At 43.9% G+C, this 19,856-nt stretch overlaps 1 protein-coding gene across 18 annotated transcripts in view; it reads left to right on the top strand.

Moving 5' to 3' along the window:
- Window positions 1-19,856, top strand: part of ANK2 (ankyrin 2) — a 352,274-nt gene that overhangs the window by 155,564 nt on the left and 176,854 nt on the right. The window contains exon 1 of one of the 18 annotated variants that reach the window (XM_083833348.1): window positions 5,880-7,965. The exons of 13 other annotated variants lie outside the window; for them this stretch is intronic. In XM_083833348.1, coding sequence (XP_083689474.1) covers window positions 7,843-7,965 — 123 coding nt within the window. In that variant the 5' untranslated portion in view covers window positions 5,880-7,842. Of the gene's footprint in view, window positions 1-5,879; window positions 7,966-19,856 lie in introns of those variants that run through there. 4 more of the 18 variants (XM_083833326.1, XM_083833334.1, XM_083833336.1 and 1 more) reach the window with 4 other exon arrangements.

Genomic DNA, 19,856 nt, shown 5'->3' with positions numbered 1-19,856 from the left:
GTGAATGCATATGACCTGGTCCTACCCCGAAGTGCAGGGGCACTTGTACATTTGCCAGCAGGAGCGCTTAAGCAGAGCTGATTATGTGCAGCATCTAGGTTGCAACTGAAAGGATTTAAAGTGGATGAGATCTGGGTCATGTTGGCTTGCAGACTTTCGAAGCCGTGGCAGCCAAGTCAGTTTTCCTGTTGTGCGTTCTTATTTTAAAACATAATTCTTTTTTTTAGTATTAGTATCGTTTGTAAAGTTATTTTATTCGCATTACCCCCAAAGGACAACTTGAGACCATTTCCTTGTGTCCTATCACTTGTCACTTGCGAGAAGGGACCGGCACCCTGCTTGCTGCTGCCTCCTTTCAGGTAGCTGTAGTGAGCAATGAGGTCTGCCCTCAGCCTACTCTTCTACCAGGCTAAACAACCCCAGTGCCCTCAGTCGCTCCTCGTAACTCTTGGTTTTTTGGACCTTTCACCAACTCTGCTCTTCTCTGGACACACAGGAGTAACTCCATGTCCTTGTAGTGAGGGGCTCAAAACCGAACTCAGTATTTGAGGTGTGGTCTCACCAATGCCACGTACAAGGGGACAAGCACTTCCCTGGTCCTGCTGCCCACACCATTTCTGATGCCGGCCAGGATGCTGTTGGCCTTCCTGGCCACCTGGGCATGCTGTTGGCTCATGTTCAGCCATCTGTGGACCAGCACCCCCAGGTCCTTCTCTGCTGGGCAGCTTTCCAGCCACTCTTCCCCAGGCCGATACCGCTGTGTGGGGTTGTTACGACACAAGTGCAGCACCCAGAATTGAGCCTTGCTGAATGTCAGGCAGTTGGATGCAGCCCATCGATCGTGCCTATCCAGATCCCTCCCCAAAGCCTTCCTACCCTCAGGCACATCCAGTCCTGCCTAACTGGGTGTCATCTGCAAACTCACTGAGGGTGCATTTGATCCCCTTGTCCAAATAATTGACAAAAATGTTAAACAAAATTCATCAACAACTCTTGTGTTGTCAGCAGAGCAGAGAGCCAGCTCAGCACGCTGCACCCGCAAAAGATGGGGCCGTGTCTGGGTGACTGGCTGAGCCCCTCGCAGCAGGTCCAACAGGAGTAAGTGCAGTGACTGCGAGGAGGGAGCCTACAGAAAGTACTGCACGTTTTGGGAATCAGACACGGCAGATGTGCAACACCTTCAGGGTGATCCCTGGGCTCCTTCTTCATATTAACAGCAACTTCAACCCCCATGAGATCAAAACTGAACACAATACTCAAAGATGAAAGAAGGTAAGGCAGGAAGGCGAGGGCAGGACGGAAGATGAGAAGGCACGTTGCAGTGCAGAGCTAAATGATCGTGGTCCTGATCCAAAGTCCATTTAAATCAATGAAATGTCTGCTGTTGCCCTTAGCAAGCTATTGGGTCAGGCCTTGTTCGACTTAGTTAAAATAGAATGTGATGCCAATGTGTCCAATCAATATGAGAACTAAAATAAGTAAAGTGATATTCAGAATTAATGCAGCTAAGCTGTCGTCAGAAAACTGCAAAACGGGCACTCTTGCCGGAAATATACATCTCTAGTTTATTTAGGATTCTGAAGAAAAAGAACATGCTTCTTGAGCTGCTAACTTTGGCGCAGCTGCAGTGTCTTTTCCTCATGTCTGGGATGTTCAAATAAACTAGAGACATCAGTCTCTGAAGGGGTTTTCTAAATCCCATTCTTGTTCAGGAAGCTGGTGATGTGCGCAAAGTATTGCTTTGTCATGGCACAGCTTGGACAGTAATAAAGGATGAGTGCAAGGACTTCTGTGATTTGGGAATGACAGTTTTCGCATCTTGCCTTGTTTTCTGGTTTTAAGCACCTGCCTGTGACAGTGGCACCTTGAACGAGTAGTTAAGCTGAAGAACTCTGCCTTAATATGTTACGGATGCTGGAAATTTAGACAGGTTCAGAGAGAGACTGGATAAGTTCATGGATAATAGCCTTCGAGGATTACTAATTAAATTGAAATATCTAGCATGGATGTCCATCAATCTGCAGTGACTGGAACCTGGGAGTGTACCTGAAGAAAATAATCATTCATTTGCCCTCTTCTCTTTGCTAGGTATCTGATTTTTGTTGGAGACAAAAGACTTTGATCTCATCCCATAATGACTGCTCTTAAGTTCTTAGAAGCAAACATTTAACCATCCTATTTCAATTTCTTCAACTGTAACATAGTAAAAAATAATTTTTTAAAGAGATAAATAATTCCAGTATCTCTTTCAAAGGTAGCTAAGCAGTATCTTTTTCTCTGGTGTGATCAATACTTATATTTAAAGTTCCTGTCAGTGTTGAATTGAACGCCTTCAAGACAGAAATCCACTCTGCAAGGAAGGGTATAGTATTGCAAATATTACTGTGTCATCTTCCAGATGTTTTTAGTACTCACTACTGAAAGTCTCAGTGCAGTGAATTGTACCCAGGTTGTGTAACAGAAAAGAAGGGGAAGCCATTCCTGGGGTCTAATTTATGTGTATTACTATATGTGCTCCAAGTTGCGCTTTTTCATTTCTTGTTTTATACTGTTTCTTTTCAATTAATAAAATAGATGTGATCAAGGGACAGAAAAAAGCCAGAGCGTAGTTTCATGAATCACTTTTTCAGTACCAACACAGTGATGCTAATGTCTGGCCCAGAGCTTTCTGGAACACGTTGTCCTCACGTATTCATTGACGTGAGTGTGTGTAGCCTTTTTTAACCTTAATATTTTTTCTTTCAGAAAAATATGCAATAAAATATGTAAATTAAGGATATGCGATTGTTAACTGACTTGCAGGGTTATTGTATGTTTAGAGTTAGGTCATTTGGTCATTTGCTACTGTATAAATAATAAATAAGTGTGGTTTGGACAAGAAGTGAGGCAGGTGGCAATTTATAAATGTAGCGTATATTTTCATAGTTTTGTGCTTTCCACAAGACTTGGTTTGCCTCCTATTCTAGGAATGTGTAATTCTGTAGATATGGAAATGGCTGAGTATGCTAGAACGCACAATCTATCCAAATCTGTTTAAATAGTTGAATTAAGTAAATCATTACGCTGCTCTGGCACTCCAAATATTTTTGTCTCTGTCCATCTTCTCCACACTCATTTGTCAAGAGGCAGCTTTCACAGGATAATTTCCTGACCAAAGGGAGGAGGATGCCTGCTTCTGACATCGAACTCTGCTGGAGCACCAACGGAGAGGGGAGGTCAACATTGTGTTTGTGAGGAGAGGTGAGCTAATTCGCCAAGTCAGCTCTTGCTAGGTCACCAAAGGCTGGGTGTTCACATCGCCAGACCTGCTTCGCATACCCTGCCTTTCAGCAAGGACAGGTATAAATCACTGCACATCTTGGACGGACAGAGGTTGTGGTTGTGTCATTGCGGAGCAACACGTAGATGTGCTTGTTCAATATTACATACAATTTATGCAGCACATCACCTTGGAGGGAACCTACAGAATTCTGCCCAACAGAATTCTGATCTGCCTTTTCCAGAAGCGTCTTCCTCGGTGCTAGACAAAAAGTTGAATTGCCCAGCTTTTGTTGCTGCAAAATTATTGTCTTATAATGGGACAGACCTTTCCCATTTTTAGCTGTTTGAAAAGCTGCGATTTCCAGCTTGTTTCCTGAATGTGCTAGCAACATAGAACTAGGAAGGATGGTCTCCATTCTGGCTTTGAGGTGTGAAAGGCTCCATCATTTCCTCCCTTTTTTTGTAACTCTGGGAAATGATGAGAACAGATTTGAGTCACAGTTTCTGGTGTTATTTCTAGGCTTGGTTTTAACCTTCTTCTCGTACTGCCCACGTGATTTATGTGGAGAGAACCTCATCTTTACGGGATGGACCCCTATTAGTGGATGTGCTTCAGGGAAGATAATCACTTGTTTACATCCTCTCCTCTTGTACTCAATTACTGTCGATTTTCGTCCGGTAGGTTTCTGTAGACAGAAAATGATCATTTGTTCAGTAAATCATGGTTCTCTACCTGAAAGCTGGCAGTAAAACCCAAGTGCAGTTCATAGCTGTGACTAATAAAGCACTGCAGTGCAGGAGCATGCTGTGTCAGCTGGTGGGTCAGGTTAAAACAACTAAACCTGGGGACTGTTAAATTGGGAGAGCAGGTCAGGAAGTTAACGATTTATGCCAATTTGTAAACCAGGCAAATAGGCACTGTAACCCTAATTAAGTGCCCACACAGCCGTGGATTGCATGGTGAGGTTAGTCACCCGGAGCCCATTCACAGATCACACAGGACGTTGTACAGCTTGAGGTCTTAAAAGCTTTATTATCCCAAATGAGAATTTGTTGGATCTCAGGAGTTAGGTATTTTTGCATTTGGAGTTAATGATGACAAATGCATTGCAGGGAAAAAAAAAATCAAAAACAAAACAAAAAAAACCCCACCGCCATTTTCCCAGTGTTGTGTTCTTTTTAGGTTGTTGTGCATCTGCCCACTTTCCCACTCCCCTCCTACATACCGTTTGTGGCAGCAGCACTGTGTTTTCTACTTATCTTATGTAGCAGCTTCATGATACATTTTCTGCATTTAGGGGGAAATTGCTCAGTCTCCATTTTTGCTGAACAGATCTTGAAAATTCAATCTTCTCATTGATGTCAGCAGAAGGATTTCTGTTTGTTAAGATCAGTAAAATGCTGTATTTGCAGGGCACTGGCTGGCCATTTGCTACTTTGATTAGGTAAATCTCTCTATCTTGTAACAGAATGCTTCTTTCCTGCAGGGACATTAGCTGTGTCACGTACAAGTGACACATGCTTTATGTATCCCAGATTGGATATGTTCTTTCCAAAATAACCTATTGAAAGCTACTTCTTTTTTGCCACACTGTGATTAAATACTTTCATGTCTCTTTGAGGTGAGGGAGAAAATGTTTATGGTACATAATGGCGAACTCACAGGACTGAGCTGAAGTTCTTGGTCAGTGATCTTCTGAAGAATATCTGCTATTTCATTTGGGCTTACTGGGCAGCAAGTGTTCAAGCGTCTGATTTTGTTCTCTCGTGAAACATGGGTTACGGAGAACATCAAGTCCTTTATTGGCTTTAAGTGAATTTCGTGAAAAATACATCTTTGAGACTCAGCTGTTGAATGTGCAGGAATCAATTATCAAAAGATGACAAACATGACTAAATATATGAATATAAATATAAAGATAATAAACAGGACTCCTATAAACCCTCCTGTGTCTTAAACCCCACTGCACTTTATATATCAGGATTTAAGCATTTAGTGGCTTAAGAAGACCTTAAAAATTAGGGAAATGGTAAGACCAGGACTTCTGAGCACGGTGGCCCGTGATGTGGTCTTACTTTCAAATTTCTTGCTTAAGATCCCATGAAAAATTTGCTTTGTAAGGTAAGCATTCAAAATTTGCTGAAATCATCTCTTCTACCTTAGTGTCATTCTTTGAGCACCCCAAATCGTCAGTCCAGTTCCCCACCATAGGATGAGGTTTGTGGATAGGTCTGAATAGTTAGCAGCTGGTTGTGTTTTATTTTACCTTTCTCTTCTACGGCGTTATTTTATCTGCAGACAGGTATCTGGCAAATGAATAGGTGATAGCTTTGAATATGTTTCTGAGCGTGCTGCAGATGAAGGAGATGCGTGCTTCCTCATAGTGTCACGAAGGCAGAGTTGTAGAGTGCTGGCTGTTCATTTCTGGTGCACAAGCGATGCTACCTGGGAGGTTCGTACCACGTTACCAAGGGAAGGCAAGCCACGCTCCTGTTAGAGAATCCAGTTGTCTCCCTTATTTTATCCCTTGCCTTGCTTCCCCTAGCTTTGCTGGTGGCTGTTATTGCTGCTGGTGCTTGTGTTCTTGTCACTGGTTTTGTCTAGCCTGGTTTCTTGCAAATGGGAACAACCAGGCGAAAATCAGCCTGTATGGCCAGAGGTTTGCTAGCACTCTGAGTCCCGCTTCTTCTGATGTCTTCTCCCACTAGAGAAATACATTTTTAATTGAGCGCACAGCTCACTGGCTCAAACACAGAATAGATGCCTCTATAATGCTTCATAGTTTTCATATAAAAGTACTTTATGAAAATCCGGTCTTCAATATTTGTGAAATTGAAGTGAAACCTTGTAGTAATAGCACAAGGCGTAAATAATGATTAGGCCCATGGTGATAATAAATTGTCTTGGTCTATGTGGACTGAGAATAACCAAGCTCTGTGTACAAAAATAATGTGATGTTGGGGTTGGTCCTGGTCCTCGATCCGCTGTCACACCAAGAGCTCACAAGGCATCTGTTAGTGTTTCAGTGGTACTGCCTCGTAGTGAAATTCACAGGGCTCAGCCTCAGCAGCCACACGGTCAAATTTAGTATGAACTCAGGGAATACGTTGCGGAGGGAAATCTGGCAAAGAGCCCTCGTTTCTTTGATTTGGGGACTTTTGGTGCCATTGCCAGTGAGCTGCTCTGCCCCTGGCTTCTCTGGGGTGGCCAAGCCAGGGCTGCTGACATCTCTGCTGAGGCTCAGGGCAGCCACGTCCACCTTCCTCAGGACCTGTCTGGATCGGTGCTGTTGGAGGGAGCTGAAATGTGATCAGCCGTCTGCCGGGGACTAATGCAAAGGCTCTTCTTGTCTGCATGTGTCCCATTTTGATAAATAAACGTTTGACGCTAATAGCGATAACAGAGTTAACCCAGGGGGGCGGGAGCGGAGCTCTGATATGCTGGTTTTAGAGGGGGGATGAGCAGGGAGGGAATGGCAGACCCAGCTGTCTCTGGTATTAATGCTATAAATTAGAGTCCCCAAAACGAATGACTGCGGGGGGCAGAGGGGATCAGCGTGTTCTTTCTGTCTCTTGTGGTCTCTCTTTCCCCACAACTGCAATGATTCTTCCCCATCCTCAGCACAGGGCTTCGTAAGTGCTCTTAGGAAGCATCCAAAAGCAGCTTTTGGTGTTGAATAACAAAGAAGAGCAGGCTCCGTGGCGTTATTTTTACCTCCGTGGAGTTCGGCCGAGCGGGGCAGGCTGAGCCCAGCTTACACCCCCAGCAGCACCCCCTCCTCGCCGCATTCGGTGCAGCGCTCCTGATGCAGCCTCACGTGGCTGCACAACGGCACAAGGAGGGCTTGAACACCGCCAGCCCTGCTGGGGCGGCTCTGTGCGGCAGCAGGTGAGCGGTCTGACGCTGCTCTCTGAAGCCAGTGGCTCTCGCTCCCGCTCCCCTGGCACCGTCTGGATAAGGAGGGGACGGTGGCGAGGAAGAGGAGAGCAGGGAGGCACGGGCCAGGCTCCCGCGCAGCCAGGCACGGCGGCAGCAAGTCAGTAAGTCAGACTGCACCATTTTCTTCTCACCCTGCAGAAGGGCGATGTGAGGAGCTGCCAGGAGCTGCCTCCTCCCCCAGCTGGTGGTTATGCTGAAGTGGAGCCTCCCTCCCAGCCAGAAGACACAGCCTATCTGGAGGAATCCCAAAAGACCTTTCCAATTTGGTGGTGTGTGTTTAAAGGCCGATTCTTTTTTTTTTCTTTCTTTTTTTCCTTTCTTTCCCCCCAGCTAAGCTTGTCTTTGCTTGCAGCCAAGCTGAAGAGACTTCAGGCTGCTAGTAGATATTTGCCGGCTGCTCTCCGATTGCGTGCGTGCGGCTGTGAGCGCTTTCACACATTGCATGTGTGGACACGGCTCTCGAGCTTCTGAATTATGGGTGCTGCAGAGCTGTGACCTTTCCTGGGGAGTCGCAGGAGGAAGAGTGGATTACACCGCGAAGCGCTGGCTTGCGGCTGGTGCCCTCCCGAAAAAATTAACTCACCTGGATATCCGCCTGTGGTGGAAACGGCGTCCCTGGAGCGGGTGTTCTCCACTCCAAAATGGCTCATGCAGCCGCTTCCATTAAGAAAGTTCGAGAGTCCGAACTTGAAGAGAGGGAGAGAAACCTTGAGAAGGAGAGGAAAAGGCAGCGGAAAATCTCTAGGGCAGATCGGAAACGCAAGGTACGAGGGGAAAAACTGCCCCTTCTCCCTCTTCCCCCCATGCCCTTCCTTCTGTCTGTGTGGCACTTCCCAGGGGTTCATTGCCATGTGTCATGCTCTCTCTTTCATTTTCCTTCTTGTTCATCTCGTATTTGCCCTTTGCATCCCTTCCCATCCCCTGCGCCCTGCTGTGGACCTAGCCCAGCTGCAGTGAGATTCAGGTGCTGCCAGCCATGGCAGCCCCCAGCTACACAGGGAACAGGCACATAAAGGTGGCCGCGGGCACACCAGCACTGCCTTCCTCCCCAGCAGGGCTGGGGATGGTTTCGGCACTCAGGAGCCAGGTGCTTCGTGCCCCGAGCTGATCTGGAGAAGTCGGCAGGGAGGGAGGTGGCCGTGCTGGTGCTTTGCAGTGCGACGGTGTGTTTCTGTGCTTCGTGGCAGCATTTCTCCCCCGTTTGCCATTTTTAGCTCCAGTGCCCACATCGGTACCAAAAGCATCGGTGCTAAATGCTGCACGCAAGACCTCTTGTGTGGAACTAGGTGGATCCGCCGAGCTGTTCGGTGAGGTATCAGTAACCGATGCTGTGCTAGCAGCCGTGATTCAGTGTATTTACACTGCACACTGCAGGTGTATTTTTCTGGCTGTGGCCTGAAACAAGCCTGCAGTCTGTTGTCTTTTTGTGTCTGTCGCTGCTGGCAATCTCTGATTCTGTTAAGGCACATCTATTTAGATGTTTCGGATTTTAGGGAGGTTTCTCCTAATTTATAATTAACTGTTGTTTTCTTTCTGTGCTAGAAATGTGGAATGAAGTCTGGTTACCTTGGAAAACAAACAAACCAACCACAGAATAAAAATAAAGAACATAGATGAGTGATTTGCCAGATCACTCTATGGTTTCCAAGGACACAAGTAATGTACAGTGGTGGAGAAAACACTAAAGGACCCAAAGCTGCTGTTAAGGACAGCTCTAGGACTAGGCTGCATCGGGAGTGCCTGCGTTAATGCCTCCTCACTGCTGGTTCTTTTCTCCCATCTCATTAACTCATTCACTGACACCATGTTTTGACCCATTCTTTATAAATATCTTGCAGAAGGGATAATATCAAGAGATGTAATCTGTCCTCTTTTTCGTTTCTGCTACGTTGCATGTAAACACAGAGCTCCCTGTGAAAGGGAAAAGAACAGAATCCAGCAATGCAACGTTTGAATTTACAGATCCTTTTGGCAAATGTCTAGGATTCAGAAGCCATCTGCTCCCTTGGCATACCTGAGAAATTCTGAATTCATTCTATTCTCAGTCTTATGGATTTCATACGCAGAACTGCGTAACTTAAATAAAATTACTGGGGCTGTTTTGATACCTTTGGGACCTGTGGGTCTGGTCTCCCTGACTTGTAAAAGGCCCTGTCTGCAGAGTTCATTAAGTTGCGGTATAATTCTCTTCATCAAAACACGAAAGCCATTTCTAACGTATGCACTGCTCGGGTGCCGGGGCAGATTGCGATTACTGTCCTAATCCCCTAAATGGGACACTGCAGCATAAGGGAGTTTTTGTGATTACATTTTGGATGCTGGAATTCTCTGCAAAATAGCCTCCCCCCGCTTTTTTTTCCAATGTGTGTGTGTCTTTGCTGGAGGGTCTTTTTTCCACATTTGCCAGTACCCATCTCAGTTATCTAATCACAACATGTGGTGTTTTTCCTGATTTTCACATCTCCTGTTTCATTCAAACGTGTGTTCTACTACTTTAATTAAAGCGGGATAGAATTAATCGTGCCCCTTCTGCTCTCTCTTTTCCGAGAGTGCTGCATACCCCTGCCTGGTGGCAGGCAGGCTCAGGCTATATTTGTGCTAGCGATAATGTGTGGGGATGCAGGCTGCATGGCATTTTGAAATCTAGGAAATACCAGTAGGCTTTGCTGAGAAAATACAGGGAATGCTGTAATGTTTTGCTTGTCTTCCTTTTTAGTATTCAGCAGTGGCCCTCGCTCCTGTCTCCCTTTTACTGCAGCTGTACCTCGCTGTTACATAAACAAGTGCTGGGCTGCTCCCTAAACTTGCCTTCAGATGGAATGGGTGTGGGCTGGGTCACGCATCTTCCCCTTGCTCCTTCTGCATGAGACATGCAGCAGCACAAGTACGGATTTGTTTAGATCTGTTTATCTGTATACATGCCCATACCATGCAGAATGCATAGTCTAGCACAGCTTATATATATATATATCTATATCTATGCGAGTATGTATACACACACATGCATAACATCCACAATATACACAAAATATATAACATTATATAGAATAGGTAACAGAATGTGTATTTCTTCATCAATTTAGGTTTTATAGTTGTGATATCCATGTATAAGTGATAAACACATGTTTACGTGTGCCACGTAAATTGCTAAGGAAATATAAATTGCTCAGTGCTGAAACGTGACCGTCTCCTAGTAGGTGCAGAGCCCTCCCAGTTTGCGTTGACTCCCTTGGAAAATGGAGGCTCCCAACAAATTGCACGTGTAGGCCCACGAGAGACGAAATGTAAATGAATATTGTCTGATTGCTGCCAGTACTTAAACTCCTTCGGCATATGGGGACGTGGCCCCGGGTTTGTGATTTATTTACAAGCTATTGCATTGCAGTGACTGGATTTTCAGTACAACAGAGATCTGTTCTGTTTGAGGGAACTATAGTAGGAGAGGGAATATGCCAATAAGAAGTTACTGTGAACTGTCTTTTCAGAATCTCGTGTATATATGTTATATGTGTACCGATAGACGCCGTATGCATGAAGTACTGGTGTGGCCTTGGGACGGAAACTTTCTCTCTGCCCCTGGAACACCCTGCTTATGCAAAAGGGGGCAATAAGGGACCGTGGCTTTATCTCTTCCAGTCTGCCAGCATACTGGGCAGCTGTTAGTGCTGTCCCGTGCTGCTTCTAGCTTCCAGGGATGCTGCAGGGGTGGGAGCTGCTTGTCCCCTGGAGTATTTTTGCCTCGTGCTGTTTTGCAGTGCAGTCGGCTTCTGTCTTGATAGCTGCATCACAAGCCATGTCTGTAGTTTCCGTGCCTCGCGGGGAGGACCAGAATCTTCTTAAATGTCATTATTTCTGCTACTTGACGTGGCTCTGGACAGTAACAACGCCCTGGCCATTAGCAGAGTCAGGAGAAGGACCCGCATCAGCAGCATTCTTGCTCAGACGGTGTCTTTTCAGGTCTTAGGCATCTGTAGTTGTTTAACAGATAACAGAAGTATTCCACACCCATAAACAACAAAAAAAGCTGTGTGGAAGCTGACTTATTAAGACCCTCTCCTGCATTCTTTCTGAGACTGACTTGATTTTTAAAGCCACTTGACAAGGATTGCCTCAGCTCGTCTTTCATCCAAATGGGCAATTTTCATTTATGCATGCAGTCTTTTCTTGCAGTGTTGAAAAACATACTGATGCGAATGCAGCATAAAATTTGTGTGTGTAAACATAAAACCACTGGTCTGAATAGTTGTGTGGATACCTGAACATATCAGGAACATTAAAAGCCAGATGCTAACAGAGGAGGCGAGCAGGTTAAGATGCAAACGTAGATTGTATCGATGTTTAGGCATGACTAATTCTCTTACAGCTGAACTCAGGGTGTGCAAGGCCCAGCTCCGCTTGCCTCACAGTGTCTGTGTGAGATAGCTGAGCAGAGCTCATCTTTTGCAGAGTGAGGAAAATGAAGGGCTGTGGTTACGTGACGGTCACTCTCTGAGTCAGCAGCAAAGCTGGAATTACAGCCTTGGAATCCAGCTTCCTAGCCTCTGGCACTATGTAACACACACTTGCTTTTCCCTGTCTGTAATACTTTTCAAAGCAGACAGAGCTTCCTGTCTTTGCATGTGACAAGTGCTTAGAAAATTTAAAAACAAACAAACAGATCTCACCACAAATAACCCCTCAAACAACAACAGCAAAGCTGTTATCAAAAATCGATTCAGCTATCAAATAAAACTGATTTTTGAACGTACACAAATGGTAAGTTGATTCATGTTACCCTTTTACAGTCAGCACTGAGGACAGAGCTTGACCTCTGGGTTCTGCTGTCAATAACAGGGTATTTATTTAGTATTTAAATATACAGTTTTACAAACTTTTTCTTTGAAGTTTTTAAGTATATATATATACATATATATATATATACATACATACATATATATATATATTAAAGGTCAGCCTTATGATTTCAGCATCCCTTAGCAACTTACTGTAAAATTTCCTGCAGTATCTGGAATATTCACCATTGCTGGCCAAAAGAGATTGGGAAACAACTGCGTATCAGTGAATTTTGTCCTTCAGTTGATACCCTAAGTACTGTCAAAGCTCACATAATAGCTTCTGCTTCTAGGCAATATCTGCCGAGGGACAGGGATGGAGGGAGAAATAAGGAGCTGCTGCTGTCAGTGAAATTCAGGTGTGTGTGTGTAAGAGTCAACACTAAATGGCTTCTACCACATAGCTGCAGAAGACAAAGATTGAATTTTCTTTGGGTTCCTTCAACATCAAGCCTTTTTCTCACATTATCAACTTCCTTTTGATGGACTGAATATTGGAAAGAAATCTCGTGTTCAGAAATTCATGTAGAAACTGATGTTGCATTTGTCTCAGAAGCAGGCGGAAAAATCCATTTGAAATTCAAGACTACTTTCGGCAGGGGAGGTGGGTGTTGGTGATGTCGTACAGGAGGCTGGCAGACGTGAGGCTCATCACTTTGGAAAGGGCCAAAGCTTCAGCGAGGAAAAGTAGGCATAAAGAAAATAATGGGTGCTTGGGCATGCTAGAAAGAAGTATCCCAAAGAGGAAAACATGTTGAGGAACAGGCCTTCACTCTTGGTCACTTGGTGCATGGATGCCAAGCGAGCATCTCCTCTGGTGTGAACATCCTTCATATTGCAGCTTTAACCTCCCGTTTTTTCTTTAGCACTGAACACGTCTTGTCGGTTCAGTGTTCTGTTCGTTGCCTTGGCAAAGATCTTTGTGATTCACCAGAATTTCTAGATGTTTCAAATGCCTCTTCAACCCCCCCCCCCCCCCCCACACACACACAGACAGACAAAATCTTTTTGGTATTTCATAACCAAGTGTTTGCGTAGATGGTGCCTATTCCTGATGTCCTTTGAGCATTTACCTTCTGTGTCTCAAACGTCTGTTTTCATTATGTAGATATTTCTTGGGATGAAAATAATACCATAGTGTTTGCTTCCTTTTTATAAAGTGGAGCCTCTTTTGATGGCACTGTATTTCATAATAAATTGGTATTTGCTGCTTCAGTTTATAGTTGTCTATCTGAGAGGTGATGTGTGTGTAACTGCAACAGCAAAGCTTGCAAATACTTCGGATTTGGTGGCGATGTTCTGAATAATTTACCAAACGACTATTATAAGTTTAAATTAGTCCTGTGCAAAAGATTATACATCTGTTCACATCTAACATATTCACTGCACGGGAACTCTCAATGCGTTTGACTTGAATGTCCTGTGCAGTTTGTCCTAGGTGAGTTACCTGTGACGTTCAGCGTGGGTTTAATCTAAAAGAGGAAAACCAACTGGGGCTCTAAAATAAGTGCTGATTAAGCCCCGTTCAGCCTTCTGCAGATAGGGAATGCTATAGTGCCAAGTATCATTATATGTATACTGTATACAAGTATATGTATACATATATGCATATGCATACAGTATATGTACACAAGTATATGCATACTGCATATGTATGCAAGTATACTGTAGTGCCAACTATCATTATTTGTCTAGTTTGTTTTTCTTTGAGAACCTTGCATTGTTTGCCGTAATTAAACTGGGAATAAATACACAATATTCTGAAATAAAGTGACCTAAGGGTTGTAGTAAAGACCAATGATATCCAGTTCCCTTGTTTCTGATGGGAAAGGAGCAATCTTCATTACAACTTTAAATCTACTCGCCTTTATATAGGTTTGTTGCCTAACCATACCATGATATATATGTGGCTTTTAAATTTAATTTCTGTGGTAATTTTTGAAAGACAAGCTTTATCTGGTCTCAATAAATCATATGTAGACTGCGTTTGAAAACACAGATCCTTTACCTAAGCGTGTGTTTGGAACCTTGGGTGAACGTGCCGCTTTGCAGCTTTAAAATAAAAGAGAAAATATTGTCTCGAGCCGGGATGAAGGAGTTGGCTAGTAGATAAGTATCATGGGCTAAAGATAGTGGCAATACTCATTTCTCACGCATTTAGTGCAGAGAAGCAAGCTTGGGCCTGGGTCCGGGTCCAGCTTGTATGACACTCCTTGCTGAAAGCTGGAACTGTGCTTCTCCTATAGCCATGGGAAGCTAGAGTGATACAAGCATGTGTCTTCGTTTCTTTCTCCCACCTTCCCCCCCAAAGGAGATGAACCTTTGGGCTCACAGCACAGCTGTTAGGCATTGTACACAGGAGGAGGAAAAACCTGTTGCTGCTGTGTTCCACCTATCCTTTGGCACCACTGAGCTCGCTTGATGCAATCCCATTTAGTGTTGTATGCTTTGGATTTTATGGCTGAATTTAATTGCAGTGTGATTGCTTACATAAAGTTATGGAAACCTCCGAAATGCCAAAGTTTTCATCTCACACTCCATCTATTTCAGTAAAAAGAACTTCTTTTGAGCTTTAAAAGAGCAACTAAGAGAGAGGAGAAATGCCAGCAGCTGCCTGAAGGAACTGCAGAAATATAACAGGTGTCAATCCTACTTATCAGGAGCTATAAGTGAATGCAAAAAACAATTGAGACCACATTTATACATTGAAGGAAATTATTCCTTACAAACTTCTGTGGCTTTTTGGCTGTTTGGTTTTGTTTACCTTCTGCTCTGGCGATGTCTTATGTCCATTACACTGGTGCCGTTGTCTGCACCTCTAGAAGAATTACTACTTTGTTTGGGCAATTTTCTGTTAAGCAATTAAAAAGAAGTGTTTTAAGGGAGGTTTCACAAACACAGGCCAAGATCAGGAAATATAGATGTTAGATGTTAAACTGTGAGATGTCAAGCTTTTGGGAAGCTGGCTTCTGTCATTTAGTCCTCCAGGCATTTCCATTGACCTCCTGGAGGAAGTTTGGCACCTGAGAGAAGTAAATAATGGCATACGAACACTGAGAGGTCGTACTTCAACGGTGATGTTTCGAGCTGTGCTCTGGTGTTTGTAGGCGCCAACATACAGCACATCCAGAGCCTAGAAATGGAGGGTATGTCCGGGAGCAGCACAATAGGGTTATTGTCAGTCAGGCAACACTTCTGCCCCTGAGATGATGCCCTCCCGGCACAGACCCAGTGCACAACCAGACTGTGTTTCTGGGGATCAGGAGCGCAGGAAGCGTCACGGACTGCATCTGCCCTGTAATAGGAATTGTTTGTCAGCCTTTTCTTTGTGAACATCCGTCCTACCGTTGTTTCACAATTTAAACAAACATTTTTATAAGCGCGTATGTCTTGGTTGAGTGTCATTTGTGTTTCTTCCTTAAGTGTTAATAAGTCGTCATAATAGAAACAGAAGCAGGCATTCCGCGTACAATTTGGGATGCTGTCTGATATTTAACTCCTGTACAATGACTTTACAGCAGTTTTAAAACTCTTTTGGTGTTAATGCCTTGATTAGGCGTATAAATTGGTGGTTAATGAGATAACTGGCAGTCATCCTTTCAAGGCCCGGTCATATTTGAATAAGGAAGTACAAATTTAGGAAGTAATGTTCGTTAGTCACACAGTGTTATGCTAAAGATAGTGTAGAGAATAGGACTAAACAAAGGATAAATCTACTATCGGTAATTTTGGGTTTTCTTGACCAATCTAACAGAAAACTTTCCACTTCAAATATTTTTTCATACTTATTTCCAGTAAAAAATTTATTACACGTTCCAAAGTAGAGACTTGACCTTGTTCAGGAAAAGTTCCCCTGATACTGGTGAGACTTGTCACGTTTCCTGTAGTACCTATTCGCCTCCTGACTGCATGTTGTGTAAGTTCCTAATGCTACTAGCATTTCTGTGAGCTTGTCATGAGTTTTATCCAAACTTAAGATTATTTCTTTCATAGAATTTTAACAAAATACTACAGCTGATGGTAAAAGTGTTTCCATGCTTCATTGACTTGACTGTCCGTGTCCATACAATAGCGTTTGAAGGCTTTTGGTTTGTTTTTAATAGTGCCTGTTCTCTGCATTGATGCCAAGCAATACCTTTTTTAGCATCAGCCATTATAACATTGGGTATGTTTGTTTGAATTGTGACAGGATACTTTTCCCTGACTGGAAGCTCATATTTAGGGGAACATGCATGTTTGCCAGAACTGTGCTCCTGTACTTACCTACGCCCTGGTGAACGCACCTGCTAGCAACCTCACTGAAATGACGATAGGCCACAGATGGCTGAAAGCAGCAGTTCTCCTCACCATTTGGTGGAGTTGTCCGGCTGTAAATAGGGGTAGGCATTCCACACCGTTACCCAGTTATATACTGGAGCATATGATATGAGTTACTGAAACCTGACAAATGTTGCTGAATGAATTTCAGATGGTCCCCCGAGCTGGCACTGTACAAGGTGCTAACATGTTGGTACAGTTCTTTGGTTTTCTCTCAGGTAATTATAAAAGTTCCATATAACGTGAATTCACTCAGTGCTTTGATGATAGTTTTTCAAGGATTGGTTCAAAACTATGTCAACATTTATTCCTTCCCTAAGACCTTCCTCATGCAGATCAATACAGATTAATTGGTAGCTGCCCTTCTACAAGTGACTGAACACAAGGCTGCAGTTAAATAAATAAATAAATTGCAATTACTGTCTGTTTGTTGATTCTAATGAAGAATTTAGCATGCTGACCGCTTCAGGATATGGAAAGTTTATTTGCCGCTTAGGGCTTCTGGAAGGAGACAGGTTTAAGGAAAAGAGCCTAAATACGTTTCAGAATACATATTTGATATTTCAGTCAGCTTCTCATCCTCCAGCAAAATTCGCACCAAATCTGGTGGAAACAGCTCTGTGGTCACTGTTACCTGAGGAAGAGAGAGTAAGGAAAAACAGAGGAAGAGAAAGACCACTGGAATAAAAAAGCTGTTTGCATGTGCATTTGAAAAAGTCCATTGAGACTCAACGTCTATGAAAGAGATGGTTATGTTTTCCACGACCTGCTGAAACTATGTTTTGTATTTGAAAAATAATATGATACTGTTATTGTACCTGACCTGAGGAAGGATATGGATTTTTTTTTTCCTTAATAATTGGGATCTGCATTCTCTCTGTTTCTGTGTGAAATAAAGCCATTGCTGAGAAGCGGCGCTCCCCCAGGGTGGGCATAGCCCTGATTTCCCCAGGCTCATAGAAGATCGTTTCAGCCTATGGAGCCGTAAGGACAAACCTTTCCAGGCTGTTTTAAGTTCAATAATTTAGGCTTATTTTAAATTATTTACTGTTTCTAGCTTGTACTCTGCCAGGATGTCTGATCAGGACACGTCAGTGCACAAAACCGGTGGAGCTGGCAGTGCAGCAGCAGGGTTGCACACGTAAAAGCTGGTTGGTGCCTTGCTGCCCAGGCCAGGGTATCACCAGGGGTGGCTAGACCTTGTTCTGCCTTCTCACTCTGCGTTTTAAAAAAGTATTATTATTATTAATTTTTAAGGCACCGAAGCACAAAGAATTACATGCAGCACGCTGCCAGCACTGCCACTGCTGTAGTGCTGGGAGGCTTTACTGAGATTTACCGAACAAGAGGCCCCGATCAGCCAGCAGCTCACAGCCCTGCCCAGCAAGGACGTTTCAGTCTTGCTGATGGACGTGGTACCAGCCACCAGGACTGCCTGCAGGGAAGGAGTCATGGCCATCGCCCATGGTCCCAGGCTACGTGGGCTCAATTCCACTGAGTTAAGCCAGGCAGTGCTGTAAGTTACATCTGGTTTAGCCTCTGCACAGGGTCTCTGCAGATTTGGTACCGGCTCTTTTAGTTGCTGTTGGAAAGAGGTTATTGAAATAGGACCAATGATCTTTCTCAATATAAAGCTTACATTCTTGCACCAAATTAAAAATTACATTTTAGGTAATGGCAAAAGAAGGAAAAAAAATGTTTTCTAAATGGAGCCTATTTCATTTTATGTTGCTCATTTAAAAAAGTACATGTGCATAGATTTTGGTTCCAGAATGCCTTGACTTTGCAGAAGTAACTCAGTGAAAATGCTGATGTGAGCCTGGAAGTGACATGCCAAGCTGCTGTGTGCAAAGCAGGCTTGGCTTTAACGATTATGGGATCATTTTGCAAATGGCATTTGATGGAGATAAAAAAGTGAATTAGATTTAAAAAAAAAAAGAAAAAAGTTATTTTGTCTGGTCAGTAGCAATAGCAACTGATGTATAGCAGCTAAGCCTTTCGGTGGGAGTGCACGGAGACTCCATGGCAACTCGTGGGAAGATGTGCAGGAGTCTGGATCCTGCTGCCGTGTTTGTGTGGAGCAGCCAGCCTGCACCAGGGTCGTGCTCAGGGTGACAAAAAAGTCCCTGAGCTGTGTTCTGGCTCCTGATTCTCCCAGTGACAACACACAGACTGCAGCATTGTCTAGAAGGTGGAGAAACCACTCGTCCGCTTCCTCGGTAGTAATTTATTTACGAACTTCTCTGTCCTCAGGTAGAGGCACTGGCAGCACACACTTTAATAGACCTGTTCCCGGGAAGTAGCGCGCGGCATTACCTCGGTGAATTACACAGCCCGGAAAAAGGTTTCCCAAACAAATGAAATCAGAAATAATTAATAGCCATACACAGAGCTCGCTCTGTAGCAGAGCGCTGCATTGCAGCACGGGGCTTCTCGCGGGCTGAAGGAAGGACAGATGGGCTTTGCCATCTCCCCGTGCTCCTAAGGGAGCCGCAGCCTTAACCCCCCCTAATGCAGTATTTGGTACCCGACGTGTCTGCAGCATGGGCTTGCAGATGGGCACGCAGGTATGGGAGGATCCGGCGCAGCTCCCTGGAGCTCCGAGGCTGCGGCATCACCCGCACAGGGCTGTGGCTTGTTGGAGCTGCACAAGGACACCCTGAGGATTCCTCCCCAGAGCGTTTGTAAGAGCAAACCTTCGGGGCAGTACTCTGATGGAATCCTCGGTGCCTGTTTGTTCCTAGCATTGCTCATTAAAATGGAGGGGAAAAAGGAAATTCTCCAGCAGCAACTTAGGAGGGAACAATTTAGTGCTTCAGCTTACGAATATGCAGGCTGTAGGAGGGCTAGTGGTCGTCAGCGTTCTCTTTATCTCCATTTACCCATATTCCTAAGGCAGCTGGGCGATGTAGCAGTAGCTTACTCCTTTATTTCTAGCAAGAAATTGTAGTTATTTTGTAGTCACTACGCTGTCATAGTAGTAATCATCAGTCCAGAAGCCTGAAATACAGACAAGGTATCTGAGATTTTTTTTTTAATTATTATTTTTACTTTTTTAATGTTAGCTGGTCAACCCAGCTTCAGTATGCAAACATTATAGTACGGGGCAGAGCACTTGAGGGGAGCCACCCTCCTTCTGGAAATGATTTTTGAGAGAGTGGGAGATAATTTAGAGATAGGGATCTACAAGTAAACATTATTAGAGAACACTAGGTTTTATAACAATATAGAGTATAATCTTAATTCAGTAAAATCCCTGAAAGATTTGCTAATGATTTCAAGAGATTTAGGATTTTTTTTTCCCAGAACATTTCAAATAGAAGATAATTCACCTCATATTATGTAACCATCTTAGTGCTTTATATTTTCAAATGTAATTTGTGAACATTTGTTCAATTTGTGTAATAGTTACGTGGTGGAGAAAGGGATTATTTATGGTGGAAAATAATGTTGTGCAGCTATACCTTCAGGACTTAAATGTTCTTTAGATAAGTTCGTGTTCTGTT

This window comes from Anser anser, assembly GCF_964211835.1.
Source record: "Anser anser genome assembly, chromosome: 4".
NCBI lineage: Eukaryota > Metazoa > Chordata > Aves > Anseriformes > Anatidae > Anser > Anser anser.
Note: the sequence above shows the minus strand (reverse complement) of the source record. Positions and strands in the feature narration are given on the sequence as shown.